This window comes from Adiantum capillus-veneris, chromosome 8 (genome assembly GCF_014529385.1).
Source record: "Adiantum capillus-veneris isolate H3 chromosome 8, ASM1452938v2, whole genome shotgun sequence".
Taxonomy (NCBI): Eukaryota; Viridiplantae; Streptophyta; class Polypodiopsida; order Polypodiales; family Pteridaceae; genus Adiantum; species Adiantum capillus-veneris.
The window spans coordinates 122,370,492-122,392,975 of NC_140938.1; the positions used below are offsets into that span (position 1 = coordinate 122,370,492).

The 22,484-nt window shown below is 47.0% G+C and overlaps 2 protein-coding genes across 3 annotated transcripts in view; one reads left to right on the top strand and one right to left on the bottom strand.

Annotated features, from left to right (window-relative positions):
- LOC147452874 (Amino acid dehydrogenase family protein) overlaps positions 1-22,484 on the bottom strand; it is an 88,612-nt gene that overhangs the window by 11,495 nt on the left and 54,633 nt on the right. The window lies entirely within an intron of this gene.
- On the top strand, positions 16,663-21,523 carry LOC147452875 (uncharacterized). Its single transcript, XM_086518456.1, has one exon. It carries the CDS (start codon positions 16,666-16,668, stop codon positions 17,299-17,301), a length of 636 nt encoding a protein of 211 aa, XP_086374582.1. The 5' UTR covers positions 16,663-16,665; the 3' UTR covers positions 17,302-21,523.

A 22,484-nucleotide genomic window follows, 5' to 3' on the forward strand; every position in this document is an offset into this window, starting at 1 on the left:
GCGCCTCTGTCGAATCTCATCCAAGGAGCCACCCTTGGAATGAGGTAGATCAGGCCCTCACTCATGCTATTAGGCATCACTCTTGTGTGCAAAATGTACTGAAAGGCACTACAAAGATCTGGGCCAAGCAGGTCCCAGTACTCCAAGAAAAAGCTGGGAGTCAACCCATCCTCACCTGGACAGCTACCACGAGGAAGGGCCCTAAGAGCCGTGTGCAGCTCCTCAAGTTGAAGTGGCATCTCTAGCCTCTTGCGCATCTCCTCTGTCACAAGACAAGGCATCTGTGCCCAAACCTGCTCCCTACATGCATCCTGCCGCTCTGACTGGGGCTCAGTAGACAGTAACTCACGGTCAAAGTCAGTAGCAACTACACGCATATCCTCGGGCTCACAAGCAACTGACCCATCAGGTCGCCTCAACTGATTGACCTTGGCATGCGAGTGCCGAGGTCCCACTGTCTCAAAAAAAGCCCCAGTCACTCTGTCACCCACCTGAGTCCACTGAGAGGCCTGTCGGTGGAAGGCAAACTCATGACACCTCTCCTCTGTGCTAGCAAGCTCATGTTGAGCCTGCTGTAACTGCTCCTCCAACCATGGACTGTCTGGATGTTGCTCCTACATCCTCTGTAGTGAAGCAAGGCCTCGTCTGAGACGCTGCTCCTCCTCTCTCGCTGCAACCCGACGAGCCAGAGACTCCTGAAGAAAAAAGTGGCTCAGCTGAGCTAGGCCTAAAGCCACTCTGTCTGCAAGTGGAACCTGGCTGTCCATGCCCTCTGTCCAGAGAGCCTCTACCCTCTCTCTGAGTGCTAAGTCCAACAAGACCCGCTCTGGGATGCGAAGCATCGTGCTCCCACTCCTCTGCCTGTCTGCCACTGTGAGGATCACTGGTGCATGGTCTGAGAAGGAAGTCCCTGCCAGGATGCCCACTGATCCCCCCAAGTCACTGAAGTGGTCACTAGTGTAGAAGCGATCTATCCACGATAGATTCACTCCTCCCACTCTGCGGTCCGATCTAGAGAAGGCAAGACTGTCTGGAGGCCTCACAAAGCCAGAGTGCTGCCATGTATCCGAGACCCTCAAAGTCATACACAACCTCTCCCAAGCTGCTAACTCGACTCCATGCACAGTAGCATGGCTGCCTCCAATCCTGTCAGAAGGGTCCTCCAACATGTTGAAGTCCCCTCCTACACACCAATGGTCGGCCTGCGGCAAAGACTCAACAATCTGTGACCAAAACTCTGCACGAGCACTCGCCACATTGGGTGCATAGATGTTCAGGATGCCCACAAGGCCACCCTGAACCTGCATAGTAATCCACTGAGCCCTGCCTGGCACAATAATCCCTCTACCCACAATGGCCTGCTACAATGAATCCGCAATAGTCATACACACCCCACCCTGGATGCCTCCAAGTCCAAAAGCAGCTGACCAAAAGGTATCATATCGTCCACGCAAAATCTGACCACATCGCCGAATGCGGCTCTCACACAGATGGTGCTCCTGAAGCATAAGGAGATCAATCTCTCCTCCCACAAGGCAACGTTGAAGCTCTTGACGCAATCGGCCCCGCTGTCGCTGAAACTGGGGCCCACCTAGTCCCTGCACGATCCATGAGACGATCCTGATGGTGAGCGAGAGAGAACAGATGCTGCCGCAGTAGCAAGTCGTGCTATCTTCGAGGCTGGCTTGGATGGGGAGTAATCCGCATCCGAGCGTCCTCGAGATAGGCGAGACTGCAGTGAGTGCCTAGCCCTAGCCCAAGCCCAAGCAGAACAAGCCGTGCGTATAGCAACCTCCTCTGTCCAGGAGTCCTCATGAATGTATACATAGCAAGGCAAAAACTGCGTATCCGCAAAGAAGTATACCACAATGTGCCTACATCCTGCTGTGTCTGGGGGTGTCACCGCAAACTTGGCCAATGGCCACAAAGTCTGCAGTAAATCTGTAACTCAAAGTTCTCCCATGTGAGGAGAGAACTCGAGAACCTGTGTATGCAGCCATCCCAACACTGAGTCGAGGGACCACTCTGTCTCCGCCCTACCACAGAGGGGGAAGGAGAAACCAACTGTTGAGTCCAAGGCCTCTGTCCACTTAGCGGCGAGGAACAAAGCATGGACCCTGAAGCACGCTGCCTCGTGGTCTGCTGCGGAATCGCCGAGAAAGCGAGTAAACCCGTAGTCGAAGAAGTCCCAGCGGCAGCGGCGTCGCAGGTCAATGCTCGTCAGACCACGAGGGATAGCTGCAAGGGAAGATGTCTGAATCTGCAGAGGGGGCCACAAGAAGGGCTGACCCTCTCTCGCTAGGCGACTCGTGGTAAAAGCGCTGCCAAGAAATCTCCTAGCCGCCAGAGAAGGACCAGTCTCGTGAGTCGACTGTGGAACTGGAGCAGGAGGGGGGGGGGGGGGGGGGGGGGGGGGGGGGGGGGGGGCGGAGGAGAAGAGGGGCGGGATGGGGCGACAGAGGAAGAGGGGCGAGGTGAAGAGGCGACGGGAGCAGGTGGGGGGGGGGGGGGGGGGGGGGGGGGGAACTCTGAGGGGGAAGCGGCTGTCGAGGGTGAAGCGGAGGTGGAGGCTAGCGTAGGGGACTCCTCCTGCTCAAGAGAACCAAAGCGGTTCCCCGTGGGAACCCACTGCTGTTGAGTAGGCACCTCGGGGCCTCTCTCAGTGCCAGGCTGTCACTATGGACCCTGGCGTCGGCGGCCACGGGCCTGCTGCCACCCCTCCTCCACTGGAGCCTTAGGCTCGGAGGGTGGCTCTGAATCTGTGCGCTGTGCCGCTGACTGTGGCTGCGGCCCAGCCCTGGTAGGCTGGGGCTGAGGCTGTGGTGCAGGTCTCGACCTCCTCCGTGGACAGGCCTTCGCTAGGTGGCCCATCTGTCGGCAAATGAAGCACTGGTTCGGGAGGCCCGAGTACTCCACACTCTGTCTGAACCAACCCCCACTCACCCGAGGCAAAAGGATGACCTTCGAGAGCGTGTGGGTATCTCTGACCAAAACTCGAACTGAGGGGATGCCAGCCGCCTTGGCAACTACTGATGTTGCCGTACGAGGTGTCTCCAGGACAGTCTCGATGGCGGAGCCGATCCTGGAAAGAAGTGGTAGGTACTCCCTCCGTAAACCCGGAAAGCAGACTGAGATGGGGATGTCTACCTCCTCTACTAGAACATCCGAAGTCGGGTCAAAACCATGTCGCCACTGTCGAAAGTGGGCACGTGATGCTCGGATGGCTAATGGACTCATAGCTATGACCTTGGTTGCCATCTCGGAGGTCTCAAACTCGATCTGATAGTAACCCCGTCTGAGAATCTGGACATCCAAGATCTTGCCCACCTCTGCGAGAAGGCGGGCCTGGAGAAGGTCTCGCAGCTCTCCTTTGCTAGGTCGGGTGCCGAGAATCTTGCAGATGACCGACGTCGCCTGCAAGCGCTCTACCTCTGCGGCTAGGCTCGCTTGCTCTGCCGGTGAAAGAGCAAGTCGAATGGTGGGCTCAGCGGGGTCGAGCGAGGGGGCTTCGGGCGAGTCCCTCTGTGGCGGAGCTGGAGCCTCCATCTGTGTCTACTGCTGTGTCGGGAAGGAGGAAAGAGAGATAACGTTGTCAACGACCTTGACGAGCACTGTCCCAGGAGGGGTACTGCCAATGCCAGCTGAAGGAAATCTTCGGGAAGGAAGGCGAAAAAACAAAACAAAGGGGGCCGCGGGGAGGGGGGACGCAATGCGAATATGGCAGCAGCAGAGGCAACGGGCGGGATGGGCGAAAGGCGGGCGGGATAGCGGGTTGAGCGGCAGAGGCAGCGGGCGGGGTGGACAAGTGGCGGGCGGGGAAACGGGTTGAGTGGCAGGGGGAGCGGGCGGGCTGGGTGGCACAACGGGTCCATACACTAAGCTTAGCAAAGCAGATTGCCCAAAGGATGAGGTGGCATTGAAAGAAATAAAGGGAATCCCTTATGGATCAGCTTGTGGTTCTCTTATGTATGTTATGGTTGCCACTCGTCCCGACATTGCTTATGCAGTGGGAGTTGTTTGTCGATACATGTCGAATCCTAGCAAAGCGCATTGGAAAGCTGTCAAATGCATTCTGAGATATTTGAAAGGTACACAATCAAAGTGTATTTGTTATGGCAAAAGTGACTTAAAGTTGCACGGACATTGTGATGTAGACATGGCAGGTGACATGGATACCAGGAAATCTACTAGTGGATATGTATTTGTCATTGCTGGTGGTGCAATCTCTTGGTGTTCTAGGTTACAAAAAATTGTGGCATTGAGTACTGCTGAGGCTAAATATATTTCAACCACAGAGGCTTCAAAGGAGGCCATTTGGTTGGGCAGACTTGCAAAAGAACTTGGCATGCCTGCTCATACACCCATGTTGGGTTGTGATAGCCACAGTGCTGTCTATTTAGCCAAAAATGCCATGTTTCATGCGCGTACCAAACACATAGATGTGCGGTACAACTTCATACGACAGGTATTGGAGGATGGTCTAGTCACCCTGACTAAGATCCATACACAGGATAACCCTGCAAATGTTCTCACCAAACAAGAGTCTTGCTAAGGCTCAACATGAGCATTGCATACAGCTAGTGGGAGTTGGTTAACTTAAAGGCGTCATTTATGCCTTTAAGTGGGAGGTTGTTGGATTAGGGCCTAAATAACCCCTTTTTGTACATTTTTATACTTTGTCCAAGTTCACATTCAACCTGAACACATTTTACGCCTTTAAGTGGGAGGTTGTTGGGTTAAAGGCCTAAATAACCCCTTTTGTACATTTTTATACTTTGTGCAAGTTCACATTTTGGACACATTTTTTTAAAGTCACTTATAATAAAAGTGGGAAAATCCAAAACTCACTTATTGAGTTTTCCCCAAAAACGTACGAGCTCTCTCTCTTCATGCTTCGATCTCTAACGCTTCCTCTCTGTTGCACTCCGCCTCCTGCTTCTTGCCCCAATCCTGCACTACATCGCGATGCGCACCTACCGGTACCTTCTGCTTCGCCCATTCAGTTTTTTTGTGTCGTAAAGTTAAAGTGTAAAGATCAGGTGAAAGCTGAAGTCTACCGCCCTTTAGCAAGTCAGGGCCAATTTCAAGCACAGCCACAAAACAGCCCTCACTCCCTAACACCTGTCCTTGGGAGAAACTGGGGCCGACTAGACAGATCCAGAGAGATACCTTAATTCTAACACCCCCTCTCAGCTCCTGGAAAAGAAGACGCACCAGGTAGCTCGAGTGAGCAATCTGCAACTACAAAGAGAGAGTTTCACGGACAAGGATATCTGCTACAAGACCCTTAGGTTGAATAATATGTGGCCACCATAACATCCAATGACTACCGCCAAAAAGTACAACGATGTCCGTTGAAGTAAATCTAGCTCTATCAAGAATCTCCTCAACACAACCGACTCACAAGTCGCACAACCACATCTGCAGTGTTGCACTAAATGCCCAAACGTCACCTCCGGACCGTTTCCACCACGTAGCTCTAATCGAGAGCTTCATATATATATTTTCTGTATAGTTTTAGCCCACCATTTTTTGCCAGTACAAGCATTATACTTCATTTATTGGCCTTCGGGCCACTTGGACTATTTTTAAAGGTTTCACATCGTCCAAGTGGCCAAATGGCCCATTTTAATAAACGAGTCCCAAAAACCTCATCACTTGGGTTTTTGGACTTCTGAAACTTATGAGCTCTCTCTGCTTCAACATTTTCTCCTTGCGATACCTCTCTCTTTGCATCTACCTACAACCTGCACGCGTACACACACCTGCTCGTTCTCACTCAACCTGGGTTTGCAAACCTCCTCTTTCAACTGATATCAGAGCCTCCTGCAAATTCCTTGCGAGACCAAGAGTTGAATATTCAACCCTACACCCTTGAGAAGTCTATTCTCGCATTTTGGGAAGTTTTCATCGTTCTTTTCTCTCACAACAAGTGCATTTTAGAAATTGCAACTCTGTGTATGCTTCACTCTCGGGTGGGAGCATGCTTTTATGTAAGAGATTGCTGGAAATTTGTAAACAAGTGTTTTTGGTCATTTACAGGTCAATTTTAGTAGTGAAAATTGGGCGTATTGGTGCACATAGGTGCCTCATGTATCAACTTGTAGATTGCACCTTGTAATTGTGAAAATCCCCAAATTTTTGGGTGAGAATTCGAAAATTCAGTGTGCAATAATTTTTTGCATAAAATTTAAGAAATTAATAAATTTCGCCAAAAAAATCAGAATTTTATGAAATTCCGTAAGGTGTAGCGGAAGTGAATGTTGAACTTTGCTCAAGATGAGTGCTCTGAACTGTGCTCAAGGTTCCTTTTGCTCAGGGAAGGGAGAGCCTTCCGTTCCTTAATGAGAGAGTGCAACGGACACAAACAAAGTGAGTGGACACTGTGAGTGAAGGTGCTGAGACTGAGAGATAGAGAGAGAAGAGAATACGACACCAGGGAAGTTGTCAAACCCTCCTCCAAGGGCCCCACTCTCTATGGCGAGAGTGGTCTACTTATGATTGCACAAATCTCTACAATGCTTGGACTTGCCGACGATGTCGTTGACGATGAGGACGACGACGAGATGGGCTGAAATCTGAGAACTCTAATGGCTGAAATCTGCAAATCTTTATCTGTTGAATTTTGACTCTATGTCGGTGACGATGTCGATGACGACGATGCGACGACGAGCGCTGAAAACGCAGATGCTGAAATCTGCATTTTCCGCGCTGAAACTGCAAACTTCGATGGATCTGACCGTGCGGCGAGGATCTGCTACAAGAAGGTGAGATCTGCGAAGTTCGGGGCTTGTTCTGCTGTGTCTAAAGGCTGAAAACTAAAAACACTGGCGTTTCCTAATGTTCCGTCGCGGTGAATCTGCAAAACGCTTAAGTGTGATGCTGATGCAAAAACGCTAGGGCTGAAAATCTACTGCTGGAGGAAATCCACTAACACTAGGGCTGATCTGTTGTCGTCAAGTGGATCTGCTGTGTCTGCCAATGCCAAAGCTGCTCTGCAATGCAAAAACGCCGAGGCTGATCTGTCTTGTGAAAGACGCTAGCTTGATGTTGTTGCAAAAACGTTAGGCCATGTTGTTTTGATCCTGCTGAGAAGTTGCCTGTTGAGCAAAGTGCTCCTGCTGCCTCTTCTGCCACAAAGTGCTAGCGCTAGGTTTGCTTATATACAAACTTAGCAAAATTGCCCTACCTACTTTCCAACAAAAGTCACTTAAAATAATAAGTGAAAAATGTTGAAAATAGGAAAAATAGGTCTATGCACTATAAAAATGTTCATGATGGGTTCTAATGGAAATCTAATGATCATGCTGTGTACAACCAGAGGATATGTATCTAATCTAAGTGTCTGTACATGCACGGTCTGCGAACAGACTCACAAAAGTGCCAGATCACTTCCTATTCTAGACTGACTTGACTGAACTGAATCCTGGTCATGATGTAGCTTGTCCACGAACACATAGGGTTGGATGTGTCACGTGACATCCCCTCCTTTTCAAAGTGAGGTACTAGTACCGAATTGTATGGCGTCGAGGGAGATCGCCAATAGCATCCGGAATCCTGGAAAGGACTCTTCGCTGGCCCACTCTGGTGTGTGGGTCATGCGGTACTTGAACCTCATAAAGGTCTGCAATGCTTGCTTCTTTGGGCCGCGCCGAAAGCGACACAAAGTCTTCGGTGGCTCCTTCGATGCTTCAACTTCGTCTATAGTCATGCTTCTTTCTTCTTCAAGAATATTTATGGCTGAAAATTCCCGAAACCACTTCCAACACAAAAACATGAACATATCTATTCCATGTAAAGTGACTGGAAAAAATCTTGTCTTCCTCAAAGACTGTGCATGCAATGTAGATGAACAAAGAGACGGAGTGCCAAACCGTTCACCACACACACGCAAACAATGAGATACGAATCTTGTCGTGCTGATCTAAATCAATCAACTGTGGCAAAACACAATGGAAATGCCCATGCTTGGTGCTCATACTTTCTTGGGCTCTTTCTACAACTGTGTCGTGCCAAGGAAGAGACATGGAATGTGAATTCCTTGAATGCAAACATTTCGTCTTTTCATGAGAGTTCCGCATACATCCGTGCTCATTCATGTGTGAATCATGCTCATCGTACAATATGGCATGCCTGTGAAAAGGGATCACATAAGGACGGTAACTAAAATACAGGAAAGCATCACGAATGCAACACTAGAACAATGCGTGCTAACTAATCATTCGAACACATAATACTTCCTGGGGGGGTTCTATGGACCTACGCTCGAGAGCCAAGATCTGTTCTTCCTGAGGGGGTTCTTTGGACCTAGGCTCGAGAGCCAAGATCGATGCTTCGTGATTAATCGTCTCTGCAATGAGGTTAGCTTCACTAAAGAAAGTATGCACTAACACATCATCCTTGTGAACAATCACATCATCTTCATGCGAATCATCATGCTTGTGAGAAATCACATCTTGATCGTGAAAATCATCATGCTTATTATCATCATGCAATTCATCATGCTTATCATTATCATTCAAATCATCATGCAAATCTTCATGTGTGTCTCCTTTTCCCGAATCTCTTGCATTTGTGCCTGCACTTGAGAAAAGAGTCGCAACAACTCTTGCATGTGTCGCGCTTGCTCATGCTCACGCTCTATGGCTGCCTTTCTTTCTAGTTCTCTTTCTGCTTTTCTTTTTGCGTGTCTGCGATCCATTTTTGCTTTTCTTTCTTTGCATTCACGATCAAATTCTGCCTTTCTTTCTGCTTTTCTTGCTTTGCGTTTTAACTTCCTGTCCATAAACATTTGCTCCAACTCCTCCATAGGAGTTAGTGCAATCCTTGGCGTAGATGGGGAAGGGGGAGGGTCGGAAAAACCTCCTGGTGGGAAAAATTCTTCTTCGCCTCTCTCATGCTCATCACCTCCAAGCGAAGTATCCATTCCGCTTCGAGTGATGACCATCCACTGAAGTCTTGGGTTCTTTTGGATTCTTGTGGTCTTGGGTTCTTAAGTTCACGAGGAACTTGGGTTCTTGGGGTTCTTGGGTTCTTAAGTTCACGAGGAACTTGGGTTCTTGGGGGTCTTGGTTCTTGAGGTTCTTCCTTCGCTTGCAATCTGTGTTAGAGAAGGATCTTCTCTTCACCCGAGTTCTGCTCTTTTCCGTGGGCGCACCCCTTGGCGGCCTTGCGCTCACACCAAGGTTGCTTTTTCCCACCTCACTTCGATTGGCCGGCCGCTAAGTGCACGGTCCGCTCTCAATGAGTGAAAAGAGGCACAAGGGGAGGCTAGACAAGCCCTTCTTTCTTGCGTTTCCTGTCACTCTTCAAAAACACGATTAGTAATCGACACGCCCAAGAGAACTTGGGTTACCTGCGATCGCAACAAGCAAAAAAAAAAGTATGTGGTTCTTGTGGTTCTTTCCTTGAGTGATACAGAACACTGTCAAAGCTCTGATACCAATGTCAGGTGCAGCGGAAGTGAATGTTGAACTTTGCTCAAGATGAGTGCTCCGAACTGTGCTCAAGGTTCCTTTTACTTAGGGAAGGGAGAGCCTTCCGTTCCTTAATGAGAGAGTGCAATGGACACAAACAAAGTGAATAGACACTGTGAGTGAAGGTGCTAAGACTGAGAGATAGAGAGAGAGGAGAATACGACACCAAGGAAGTTGTCAAACCCTCCTCCAAGGGCCCCACTCTCTATGGCGAGAGCGGTCTACTTATGATTGCACAAATCTCTACAATGCTATGACTTGCCGATGATGTCGTCGACGATGAGGACGACGACGAGACGGGCTGAAATCTGAGAACTCTAATGGCTGAAATCTGCAAATCTTTATCTGCTGAATTTTGACTCTATGTCGGTGACGATGTCGATGACGACAATGGGTTCTAATGAAAATATGATGATCATGCTGTGTGCAACCAGAGGATATGCATCTAATCTAAGTGTCTGGACATGCACGGTCTGCGAACAGACTCACAAAAGTGCCAGATCACTTCCTATTCTAAACTGAGTTGACTGAACTGAACCCTAGTCATGTTGTAGCTTGTCCACGGACACATAGGGTTGGATGTGTCACGTGACAAATTCGAAGGGGAACTTCTAGAAGTCCTATATTACTTTTGTGGCACTTGTTTTTGCAAAGTTTGCAAAAATCAATGAAATTTCAACAAATTACTAATTTCAAAAATTTACAGAAATTAAATTTTCTGTTTTTTGTGCACGAAATTGATAATATGACCTCCTCTTCGAACATGAAGAATCTCTTTGAAATCAAGAGATTCGAGGGCATTAGATTTGATTTATGGAAACAGAGAATGTAGTGCATTCTTTTCTTAAAAGATTCTGATGATGCACTGCAAGATGCAAAACCTCTAGCTATGACAGATAAGGCGTGGCTTAACACTAGTCCTGTAAAAAATCAGCCACTTTTGTGGCTTTTTGAGACTTTTGTAAAACATTTCTCAACACTATGTTAGTTATCTAAATAGAAAATGGTTTCAGGGAATTGTGACCAACACTCAATATGAGTTGATAAAAAATAGTACATAGCTAAATGAAGGTTTGAAGGTGTCTTTTCATTGCCCTCTTCTACAACTAATTTGTGCGGATGGACAAATTTTTTATATTTTCTTTTGAAAGTAAATCAAATCATTGTTAAGCAGGCCCAAACTTCTTTGAAAAATCCCTCAATAGGTATGTGATAGATGTACCAAGCTTTTTTAAACCATATACAAAGATTGTCGACATTTTTTACCTCTCCAAGTTAAGTGTTGGAAGTGTAGTTTTACGTAAAATTTACTAATTTTAGAAAAGTAATTTTTTTATTTTTGATCTTTTCATGTAGATTGTGTATCTAGAAACCTTTTTCATATCTTGCACCCATAATTAAGAAGTTTTATAAAATTTTGATGTCATATACAAAAGTTATGTTTCATTTACTAGAATCCTGATGTGAGCCATTTTTGTGGCTTCAGCCACAGTGGCTCATTACAAGTCTAGTGTTAATCTAAACAAGAAGGCTATTGCGTATACAAAGATAGCTATTGCGGGTGAAATTTTGGTAGACCTGAAGGGTCTTGACATTGTCTATGTTGTGTGGGAAAAGCTCAAGGCCACATATGAAAACAAGATACCGGTAAACAAGGTACACTTGATGCATAAATTGAAGTGTACGCCATTGGATACTGCAAATCTACAGCTGAGCACATTGGTGCTTTTAAAGTATTCTTTCCGAGCTACAGGATTCTGGTTTGCTCCGTTTTAATGATAAGTTAAAAACCATTTTTTGGCTTATGTCCTTGTCTGATTCTTGGGAGGCTCTAATGGTCTCATTGTCTAATAACCCAAACCTTACCTTTGATGAAGGGGTTCTATCCTCAAAGAAGAAATTAGACAAAAGGCAAGTGGTGAGGCTAATGCCTCGGCTCACATGCTTAGAGGCACGACAATGTTAAGAATGCTAATGTTGGTCAAAGGAACAGAAGCAAGAGCAAAGGAAAGCAATTTGATGTCACTTGTTACCACTGTGGTCGGAAAGGCCATAAGAAGCCAAATTGCAAGTCCTTCAAGAAAGAGCAAGAAAGGAAAAAGAATGCAGGTAACAAGAAGAAAAAGGATGACAAGGCAAATGTATCTGATGGTTCCAAGAACAAGGAGAAGCACTACTGTAGTGATTGAGGAACTATCTGACATAGATGATATTCCCTGTGCCACAATGTCTCCTATGGATGCCCAAGTTTATCATGCACATGACATGCAGATCACCAAGGGTGGTGTCATTGACACTTTCTTGTCTATGAGTGATGGCTTGTCTTAGTCCTGGATAGTGGACTTAGGTGCCTCTTTTCATGTGACTCCATCTCGGGAATGTTTTGCCACTTTTGATGTAGCCAGTTATGGTAAAGTTTATCTTGGAAATAATCATGCTTGCACGATTGATGGAATAGGCACTATTCATTTGGCCCTTGATAATGGACAAGAATTTGTTTTGCATGTTGTCAGATATATTCCTGTCATCAAGAAGAGTCTGCTCTCCGTTGGACAGTTTGATATGCATAGTTATAACACCATTTTCAGTGGTGGTACTTGGAAGCTCACAAAACGTGCTATGCAAAATTGTTTATGGCACAAAGAAGGGGACACTTTACTTCTTGCATTTCAAAGTCTTGCCATGCAAGTTTGTTGCTATAGCAGAGATTGGGTCTCACTTGGAGCTTTGGCACAAAACATAGGGCCATATGAGCCAGTAAAGACTTGATGTTCTTTCCTCTTGTGTTGATACTAAGGGCTTAAAGCTTGATTTTTGTAATGAATGCCAATATGGAAAGCCAATAAAAATCTTATTACTCTGGTGTCAATCCCAAATCTCATCGTCTTGATCTTGTACATTTTAATGTGTGTAGCATGCCTGCAAAGATTATGGGTTGTGCTACGTATTTTGTTTTCCTTTGTTGATGATTTCTCTAGGAAAATTTGGGTTTATTTGCTCAAGAATAAACATGACAAGTTTGCTTCTCTGAAAACTTTTCATGCATTTGTGACTTCCCAAATAGGTAGGAAGCTGAAATACTTGCGTATAGACACTGGGAGTGAGTTCACATCACCCTCAATTTGTTAAGTTTTGCCAAGAAAATGGTATCAAGAGGTAGCTAACAACCCCTTACAGTGCTTCGTCTAATGGTGTGGTTGAGAGATATAACCATAGTTACATGGGACGGCGGGTCGGGGTCGGGGTTGGGAACGGGGACGGGACGGCAAAAGTCAGGAAACGGGGACGGGGGTCGGAACGACAAAAAAAAAAAGAGTTTTTTTGGCATTTTTTGACCTACACACATGCCACACACATAGAGCATCACTTTGACCACAAATTTACACTAAATGGACCAAAGAGCACGAGTCATATAGGTGGAAATGAGCTAATAAAACATCGATGGATACAAAATGAAAAGTGCATGCCACAAGGGTTCAAGAGTCAAAAAGCCTAAAGGACTTAGGACAAGCCTCAAGGATAACAAAAAGTACAAAGGGCTATGTAGTAGGTAGAGTCGTAGACTCAAGAGTCTAGACTCGAGAGCGATCAATGATTATCAAACTCAAGAAGTGCTCGCCTGCTGAATCTCCATATCATCGTCATAGTCGAGGTCATCAACGACGTATGAGGCCTCGGGAGGCTCGCATTGAGGCTTGAAGTCCTCCTCTAGCTCCTCCAAAAGTGTATCGGCCATAGATGGATTCTCTTGTGCCATCTCCCACTTAGTGAAGGGATCTGCCTTGTGTGTGACACTCTTGGCAAGCATGCGCAAGTTAGCGCTCACAAACACCAAATCATTGGCCCTCTCGACCCCAAGGCGATTCCTCTTCTTAGAGGCAATGTGGCTGTACACACTCCAAGTTGCTCCAAGCAACTAGTGGTACATGCTTGGCTAAGGACACGAACAGCCAAGCGCTACAAATGTGGGCCATCTCCTCCATAGTCCTCCCACCACAAAACCGAGCCAATCTTGTTGCGATCAACCTGTGCATCTACACATCCATAGGAGCCCTTCTTTTGCCTGTAGTTGAGTAGCTCGTCTCTAATCTTGCGCCTAGTGTCACTGCTAGGCTCAAGGCGCTCCAATGCAAGCCGCCATCCTTTGCTCACCTCCTTGTCGGTCTCTTGACGCCTTCCCTGAAACTCAGGGTCAAGCACATAAGCTGTCGCATGAAGTGGAGAGTAGTATCCAATCCACCTGGACTCACACAAGCCATGAATCTCCGCATACTGAACAGGGTCAAGCACAAGCTTCTCAAGTGCCTCTATCGTCCGATCCATGGCTTCGTAGACTTTGCCAATGCATGGCTACAAGCCATCCACAACTCGAAGTAGGTGTAGAATAGGCTTGACCATGGCGTCAAGAGTCTTCACCTCCTCCCACCAAGCGGCGTCGTCGGCCCATTCTCGGCATTTCAATCATGTTGCTAATGTAGACTCCAGCATGGCCTGGACCTCATCACTGAGAAAGAGGCCCCTTAAGGCTCCGCCACATGTAGACAAGCGGCCTAGCATAAGCCAATTGAATGCAAATCTTGTCTCTGAATATTTGAGCAAGGACAAATGGCTCCTCTTTGAGAATTCATGGAGCACTTTTTGATGGTTGAGCACAAAGGAGACAATTTGAGAGGCGTCACCAATGGTGGGTGAAATCCATGACAAGTTCCCTATGTCCTTGAGGAGGTTATTGAAGCAATGCGCCATGCAAAATGTGACATGGATGCTGGGATACCTGCCCTCAATGATAGCCTCGCCTGCCCTATTTGACGCCTCTCCATCTGCAACCATACAAAGGACATTCTCCGGGCCGGTGATCTCTATGGTGCTTGTCCACTCCGCAGCAAGCATCTCCGCGGCCTTGCCACTATCGGATGCATCATGTGACTCCACAAAGTACATCTCCCCCCGAGAGTAGGCCACCACTCCGAGGATGGACCGCTTGCGGGTGTCGCTCCATCCATCTACAAGGAGAGAGACGCCATTGATCTCCCACAAATCCTTTGTTCCTTGGGCCGCTTGCTACACGGCAAGCTTCTCTTTGTCAAGGAGGGTGGTGCGAAGCCTCTCCAATGAAGGTGGCACATAAGAGGAGCCATATTCCCCTATTTTCGTAACCATGGTTCGAAAGTATGGAGACCTATCCACACAAAATAGAGCATGTTGTGTTAGTATGGTGTTGCTAAATTGGCTTTATCTGACATAAAAATAATTCTAATTGAATTATTGGATTTAAAAGTGAGAGGGTTTTCTCGCTTGGAACACTAGGAAAAATAATTCTAAATGAATTATTGGAATTTTAAGTGAGAGGGTTTTTCTCACTGGAGACATCCGAGTACAGAGTATTCCTAGTGCGTCATTCAAAGTAATGACGGGAGCACTGAGAACGGGAATATCTGTAAGGCCACCAGGAACGGGTACTTCTGATGCGTCACATCGGATGGGTGACAGGGAGCATCGGAAAGAAGTATCCGACCATCCGGGAATGGACATCTCTGATGCGTCATAGGATGGGTGACATAGAGCATCGTGAAGGAGATTGTACCGTAAGTTCGGTAGGAAAGGACTAGGTGATGGGTATTCCTCATGCGTCACAAGGTGGGTGACGGGTGCATCGGAAAGGGGATATCCATAGTCGAGAGGAAATCCGAACTGGAAAGAGGAATACGCGTAAAGACGCAAGCACAAGAATAAAGATGGGTTCTGAGAAACTTTTCTTAAAAAGCGGAAAATTTGAACGAGTTTTCCGGGAGAGCAAACGCTTTCCCGCGAGGAATCTATGTCTGCATTGCATTTGTGCATGTGGTTGCATCCAAGGACGCCTGCGAAGTACTGTGAAAGCATTGTTTTTAACTTATAAGGTTTTATTGAGTTTTTGGGCAAATTCAAACTATTTTTAAAATACGCCGGCCGCCCATTTAATAAGTGGGCAGCCATCTGATAAATAAGACAACAGATCAGCCAGCGTTTTCTCTTTCTCTTTTTCGGGCAGAACAGTGAAAAATTTTTTTATTTTTTATTTTTTTAAAAAGGCCACGATCTCTATGCAAGCAGCTATTCATGCCGTGGCGAAGAAGCTATAAAAGCACCACATGCCCTCACTGAAAGGGGGTTACCAACGCCAGCAAGAGAAGACTATGCTGCCAGAAGACGCGAGAGATCGTGCGAGACTACGAAGCACGGAAGTCGCTTTTCCCGCGCAAGAGCGACAGGTATCTATTGTGGATTCGCCATACGAATTGTTGTCGTGTTTGCATGTGTGTTTGCAGGTACTTCATCACGAAGGAGAAGCGAGAAGGCTTCGGCCTACACTTGGGAATTCTGGAAACGGAATTCGGAAATTGTCTGCGGAGTCTCGACTCCGAGTACAGACGGAAAAAGGATTGAGAGCTTGTCTCTCGGATTTCCCTTACCGGAAGGAACGACCATCGAGTCAGAGATTTAGAATGGAGGGGTTTTCTCCGGTTCTTGTGCTTGTAAAAAGATTCTCCCTAATAAAGGATTCTCTTTAAGGGGGGGGACCAGCCCATCTTCTGGTCCACAATACTGTGTCGATCTTCTCACTCTCTCTCTCTCTCTCTCTCTCTCTCTCTCTCTCTCTCTCTCTCTCATGTATGGAGCAGCCATATGGGGACCTGGCTTGGCAGACTCGATCTGGCCTTTGATAGAGCGCCCACAGGTACTGATGATCTCCAAGATGATCCGCAGCAAGCCGTCCGTACCACATGATATAGTCAGAGCAGAGCTAGCAGTCCCACCTATGCTAGTAGAGGCACTGTTTCAGACGGTTTGCTTGTTACATAGATTACAGAGTATGGATAGGGACCGCATTGCCTATCGAGCACTACAAGCATCATAGTCTATGGCACTGGCGGGAGATGCCTCTTCTTGGTATGCACAGACCAGCGAGTGGTTCACTAGACATGGGCTTGATATAGATCGACTACCACCCCTCCAGTATGGCATCCATGCACCTACTTATACTCTCACTCATCAGGAGAGGAATAGGATCATCAGGCAGGAGATTTCGCATATTTACATTGAGAGGACATGGATCAGCCCCACGCAGCCACTACCGACGAAAATGCTCCACTACCATGAGCATTTTCTCTAGATATCAGATCAGGGCTTCATAGACACCCCTCAGTATATGCAACAGTACATGCCACATCACCTACCGGTAGCCATCGGCCAGCTCCGAGTCTCATCACACAAGCTTGAGATTGAGCGAGGCAGAGCCAGAGGCATACCACGAGAGAACCGGACTTGCCCAGTGTGTCAGACAGAGGTGGAGACGGAGGAGCACTTCATGCTACGATGCCCAGCTTACTCAGAGCTTAGACAGAGATTTGGGATTGAGGGCACTCTCCAGACATGCATGAGGAGGAGAGACCAGACTCATGTGGGCCATTTCATCACAGGAGCACTCCACATACGTGAGGAGTCTACACGACCACAACCACGACCACATGACACTGGAGGTGTTCAACAGACGATCACTGAGTTTTTCCAGAGAATGACTTCAGGGGATCCCACACCGCCGACATCGACTGGGCTGACACTCGAGCAGGCAAAGGCACAGCGAGCACGACGCAGACCCCGGGAGTCAGGATACCGACGGCCCCGTCTATACCAACAGGATATACAGAGGATCCGTACACTTCATGAGCAGCAGCTGGAGAGGGCCCGCTCCACCACACATTGGAGCACCCACTTACATCGGGTTTTTCAGCCCCTCCCCCCCGTGTACCACTTTTTATACCCATCACCCATTACACACTACTAGCCAGCTCTGATACGGGTATGCCCTCACACTTTTACTTTCACTCAGCACGACGTAGTCATTTTCTGCTGTGACAGAGCTACATCCACAGCCATATATTCATATGGTCAGTATCTGCAGTGCCAGAGCCATATATACCCATACCACCACACTGCACATCCCGGTTCTAGATTAGCTTTCATTTCAGCATTTTATTTTCAGTATTTTCTTTTCCGGACACCCGAACTACCACTAGATGTACATTGATTTGTCTCATAGGCCGACTTCGGCCTTTAGAAGACGTAAATAAAGCTTTCTTTCTTTCTCTCTCTCTCTATTTATCTATTTCTCTCTATATCCTTTGGCTTCAGTATTAAGTGATAAATTCTATTTATCCAAGTATATTTTATATTGTTATGCGCTCCCGTTTGTGACATATGGAGAGTCGAGAGTCGAGACCCCATAATGAATACAAAATGGGAGATTGCAATGCGCATATGACAAGGGAAACTCACCGCGGAGCATGGAAGGCAATGTGGTCGTGGAAGAAGAATCGGGCAACCGACCTATCCACCTCTTCCTTCAATTTAGGATTCCAATTTTCGTTGAGGGTGCTTTGGCGATGCGCAACAGAAGAGGACGGTGTAGATGCATTTGTCTTGAACGCTTGAGAGATGTCGTCAAGGTTTGCTTCCCTTTGCTCTCCCGGTGTCGCCGTGGCGGAGGGATCAACGGCAACAAAACGGCCCCTCTTGGCCGCTTTCGCAACCTCATACACCGTGAGCTTCTCAAGAAGATCCAACCTCTTCTCGGGAGTTAATCGAGGGCAAAACCTCACCTCGTGACCGGATTCATGAAGAAGATGGGCTCGCACTTTGTTTGCACGACCGGTTCTCTTGTACGGGCATAGCTTGCACGTCCATGGTCTTGCACCGCCACCTTTACCACGCGTGCTAGAGTCGACTTCATCCCACCACGACCATGTTTGCACGGCGGGCCTCCTTCAAGAAGAGCCGGCTTGAGAAGTGGAGTTAGCTTGAGATGACATGATGGTGGAGAGAGAGTAGAGCTAATAGCTTAGAAGTTAGAGGAGAGCTTGTGTGGAGAGAGAGTAGAGGAGAGCTTCAAAGTTGAGAGGGTAGAAGAGGGAGAGAGTGGAGACTCAAGGGTAGAGTGTAGAGTGTAGAAGGCTTAGAAGCCTCTAGAAGGTAGACCGTATGGCGTAGAGTCGTAGAGCGACGTAGACTCTGAGTAGAGAGGAGAGCTTGAGGGAAGATGAGACCCAAGGGGGCTTTTATAGCCTCCCAAGGGCCAAACCCCCCCAAGAAAACAGGATATTGGCTGCAAATGACCATTGAAAACGGTCATATTTTTCAAATTTTGAATTTTTTGGCCGCCTGTTTTTTGTCCGTTCCCGGTCATCCCCGACCGTCCCCGGTCCGTCCCCTGCCGTCCTCAGTCCGGTTGCCTGTGACCTCGTCGATCGGACGATTTTCCGTCCGTCCCCGGTTGTCCCCGGCCCAGTTTCGGACATCCCGGCCCGTCCCCCCAATCCCCTGTAACTATGGATATAACAGGACGTATGAAAGCGTCCGATGCATGTTGTCCACCACTAATCTCTCTCAAGGATTTTAAGGAGAGGCGTTGTAACAGCCTTGGACACCCCAAGTCGTTAATCTGATACGACACACGAGAGAATCGGTAAAAACACTTCACAAACTTTATCACAGTTAAATAGAGTCGACACAGCTCGGCGTAGTTCCCTGCCCAAAGGTATTGGCCCCAAAGTCTAGCGCCCCTTTTGGTATTTATTTTTATATTAATGCTTGAGCAAAGTACAAAGTCCGAGGGTCCTCTCTGCTCACTTGCTCATCAGCAAGTCTAAGGGGGAGAGTGGCCTTGGATTCATATTTATAGGCCCATGGCCTTTAAACTCAAAAGCAAGTACACAAAAAGCTTCAAACTCAAAAGCTTATGGCTCAAAAGCTGCCAAAGAAAAACGCGGAAAACCGTACACCCTACCACGTGGCACAGCTAGCGCAAAACGAGGGATTTTCGTGCTACTCTACCACGTCAACATAACAGCGCGTTTCTTGAGACTACCACGTCATCAGTTTGTGACATACCCCCCTCTTGAAAGAATTGCAATCGCCCTCGATTACGCCTGCAAGATCAAAGTTCCAGAGTTACCCGGAACGCGGAACGGGAACGGCGACGGGGACCCTCGCGGAACGGGGGAACGGCCAGGGGTCCGGAACGGGAACGGCACGGAACGGGAGGCATAAAAAACACCCAAATAATGCTTGATAAGGGAATGGGTGTGAGGGGGTGCATTTTAATTTTTGAGTCCTTGCACACTAAAAAAACACCTAATGTTCATTGCAAATTTGCAAAAAACTGCCTATTTCTTCCCATTTTTGAGAGTTGGCCGTTCCGAGGCCGTTCCGGCCGGCCGTTCCGGTATCAGGTGGTCACCCGGAACGGCTAAACGTTCCGGGGCCTTCCAGCTCGGCAGAGGGGGAGGGAACAGCGTTCTGGCCTTCTAGGGCCTGCGGAACGCGTTCCCCGGTAACTATAGATCAAACATAAGCCATGGACCAGTTCAATAGACACTGACTCTAAGTACCAACGCACTAGACAAGACAAATCCAGCACTTACACAAAGACGACAGTCACTAAACATTCACATGACATTCAGTTCATAACACATAAAAATCCATCCACATCTAGGACCATGATTCCTGGCAATGTGTTTAGCAATCGCATCTAGATCCACACCACTGGACCTCACTGATATTGGATTAACTTATTCTTATTGCAATCATGTCCATAGAATCTCAAGACCAAAATGCTGCAATCATTTCGTCTTTTCAAACCTCCCCTCAAACACAATCACATGAGTGAGCACTCAGAAATCAGATTCATTTCTAAGAATTCCAGTTTCCAAATTCTTCATTCATTGAACATGCAGTTCACAGATCACACACTTGGTTCATACTGAACACAATGTTTCAATCATTCAGTCTAGTCATCTCATTCGTCCAGAAGTCTTGATGCACCTAGATCCCTGTGTAGCCATATCATCCCTCGAGAACTCTTGATGCGCTCATCTCAATATCCAATCATCTCATTCATATGGGAATCATCAGTCGTCATCATCGTTCAAAATTCATGATTCTTATCTGGAATCGTGATCCGGTTCATTCTAGAGCCATCATTGCTCCAAGTTGCATTCATATGCAAATTCCTCACCTGTTATTTGTACACAAATAATAAGAACTTCCAAACAAACATTAATTTCACACATAAATAATAATCATTTTCGGAAATTCCCATTTCAAAGTTCTTCATTCATAAAGTCCCATTTCCTTTCCAGTATCTGTTCTGGAGCGAGTATCTTCTTGCCCATTTCTCTTTCAGTCTGTCGGTGGTTCTCATTCTTGTGCCTTTTTGGGGCACCTCACAGATTATGTCCTTGTTCGTGGTCCACAGTCAAAGCACTTTCCCGTTTTGAGACTTGGTTTCTGTTCCTCGATCAGTTGGAGACCTGTATCTTTCTTCCCTCTTCTTCTGTCATCATTTGTCGAAAGTTGATTTGTTGGATAAGTCGAGTCATGCATAGCAAACCCTTGCTTAGCATGTCCATCAGTTGTTGTACGAGCTCAGATTTATGTAATAAGCAGTAATCTCGTATCTCTTTGAGAAGTCCACAACAAAATCGCTCGATTTGCTACTTAAAATTGATCTTTTTAAAAGATGAGGCGGGGTAGAAAAACATCCCAAAATATTTCGTAATAAATGTCCAAAGTATCTCCCTTGGTCATCCGAAGATGATTCCAAGTGGTAATCACATCACGTTCGTACTCTTGAGTGAGCCACGAAGAAATAAAAAGCCGCTTGAACTTTCGCTACTTTGTGCAGAAGGTGGTCTATCACGTGGTCGGGCACCATGTGCCAACCGAAAAGAACAAATTGAACAACTTTAAGCGCTTCAAATAGAGATGCACGACACACAAGACACGGAGTGGGGGTGTCACAAAGTGATGACGTAGCTACGGACAACAGAAACCCTAATTTCTACCAAAAACCCTAAAATTCCTGCAAACCCTAATTTTCAAAAATCGCGGAAGTGAAAAAAAAATCTCAGCTTTTTTGCTATGATTTGGGAGAAAGAGAGAGAAAAAGAGAACTTTCTTTTTACTTACTCTCATTGAGAGAGAGAGAGAGAGAGAGAGAGAGAGAGAGAGAGAGAGAGAGAGAGAGAGAGAGAGAGAGAGAGAGAATCTGCTTTTGCTTTCAAGCTTTTCGGGCTCTGCTTTTGGACATCCCTTGTAATCTTTAAATTAGTGGTGAGGGCCTCACTTCTCAGAGCATCAGGACGTAGAGTCTGAGAGTGAAACCCTAACCGCTCTCTTGTACTTTGATGATTGATTAATACAAAAAGAAATACCAAAGGGCGCCAGTCTTTGGGGCCAATATCTCTAGGCACGGAACTCCGCCGGGCCAGTGCAAATCTATTGCGATCTGTGAATTGTTTGAAGTGGTTATTTGGTGCTGTCGTGATTGATTCTTGACTTGGAGTGTCCAAGTCTGTTTCAGTGGTATCAGAGCACGGTCGATTTCTCTTCTAGGGAAAATCCGATCCCAATTTTTTTTCCGCGGCACCTATGGCTTCACGCAAGGATCAGTCGACTCCCTCTGCATGTAACCGGCCTGTTAACTTCAAAAAGGGCGGTAGACTTTACTTCAAACCTTGATTTAGCTTTCACCCATTATTAGTCGTCTATTCTACCTATGCTATAATGACACAAGAGAGGGGAATGGGATACAGATGCTAGAATGCATCTATATGCGAGTCAGACACCATATTGGCCCCTAAATTAGGCGCCCCTTTCGGTATTTCTTTATTCTTTAACAGAGGGAATAAAAGCTGTGGTTCCCTACAAGCTGCCCCGCACAATCTTGGCTGAATTTCAACTGTTTTGGCCTGATTTCGACGACATAACTGTACTAGGACCCTTCACAGTCAGTATTCCCACGCATTGGATGACTTTCCCAACGCATACGGACACTTTGCAAAACCTGGCGAGAATCTGCAGCACGCTGAATTCTCTGTTTTCTGCCCTGAAAATGCATCAGATCACCTGTACAGCGGTCCCCTTGCGTCCCTAAACCTCCTGGGGGTATTAGGGTCCGTTTAGGGCCAA

Coding starts and splice junctions, on each gene's coding strand:
- LOC147452875 (XM_086518456.1), top strand. CDS start 16,666: ATGCAACAGTACATGCCACATCACCTACCGGTAGCCATCGGCCAGCTC.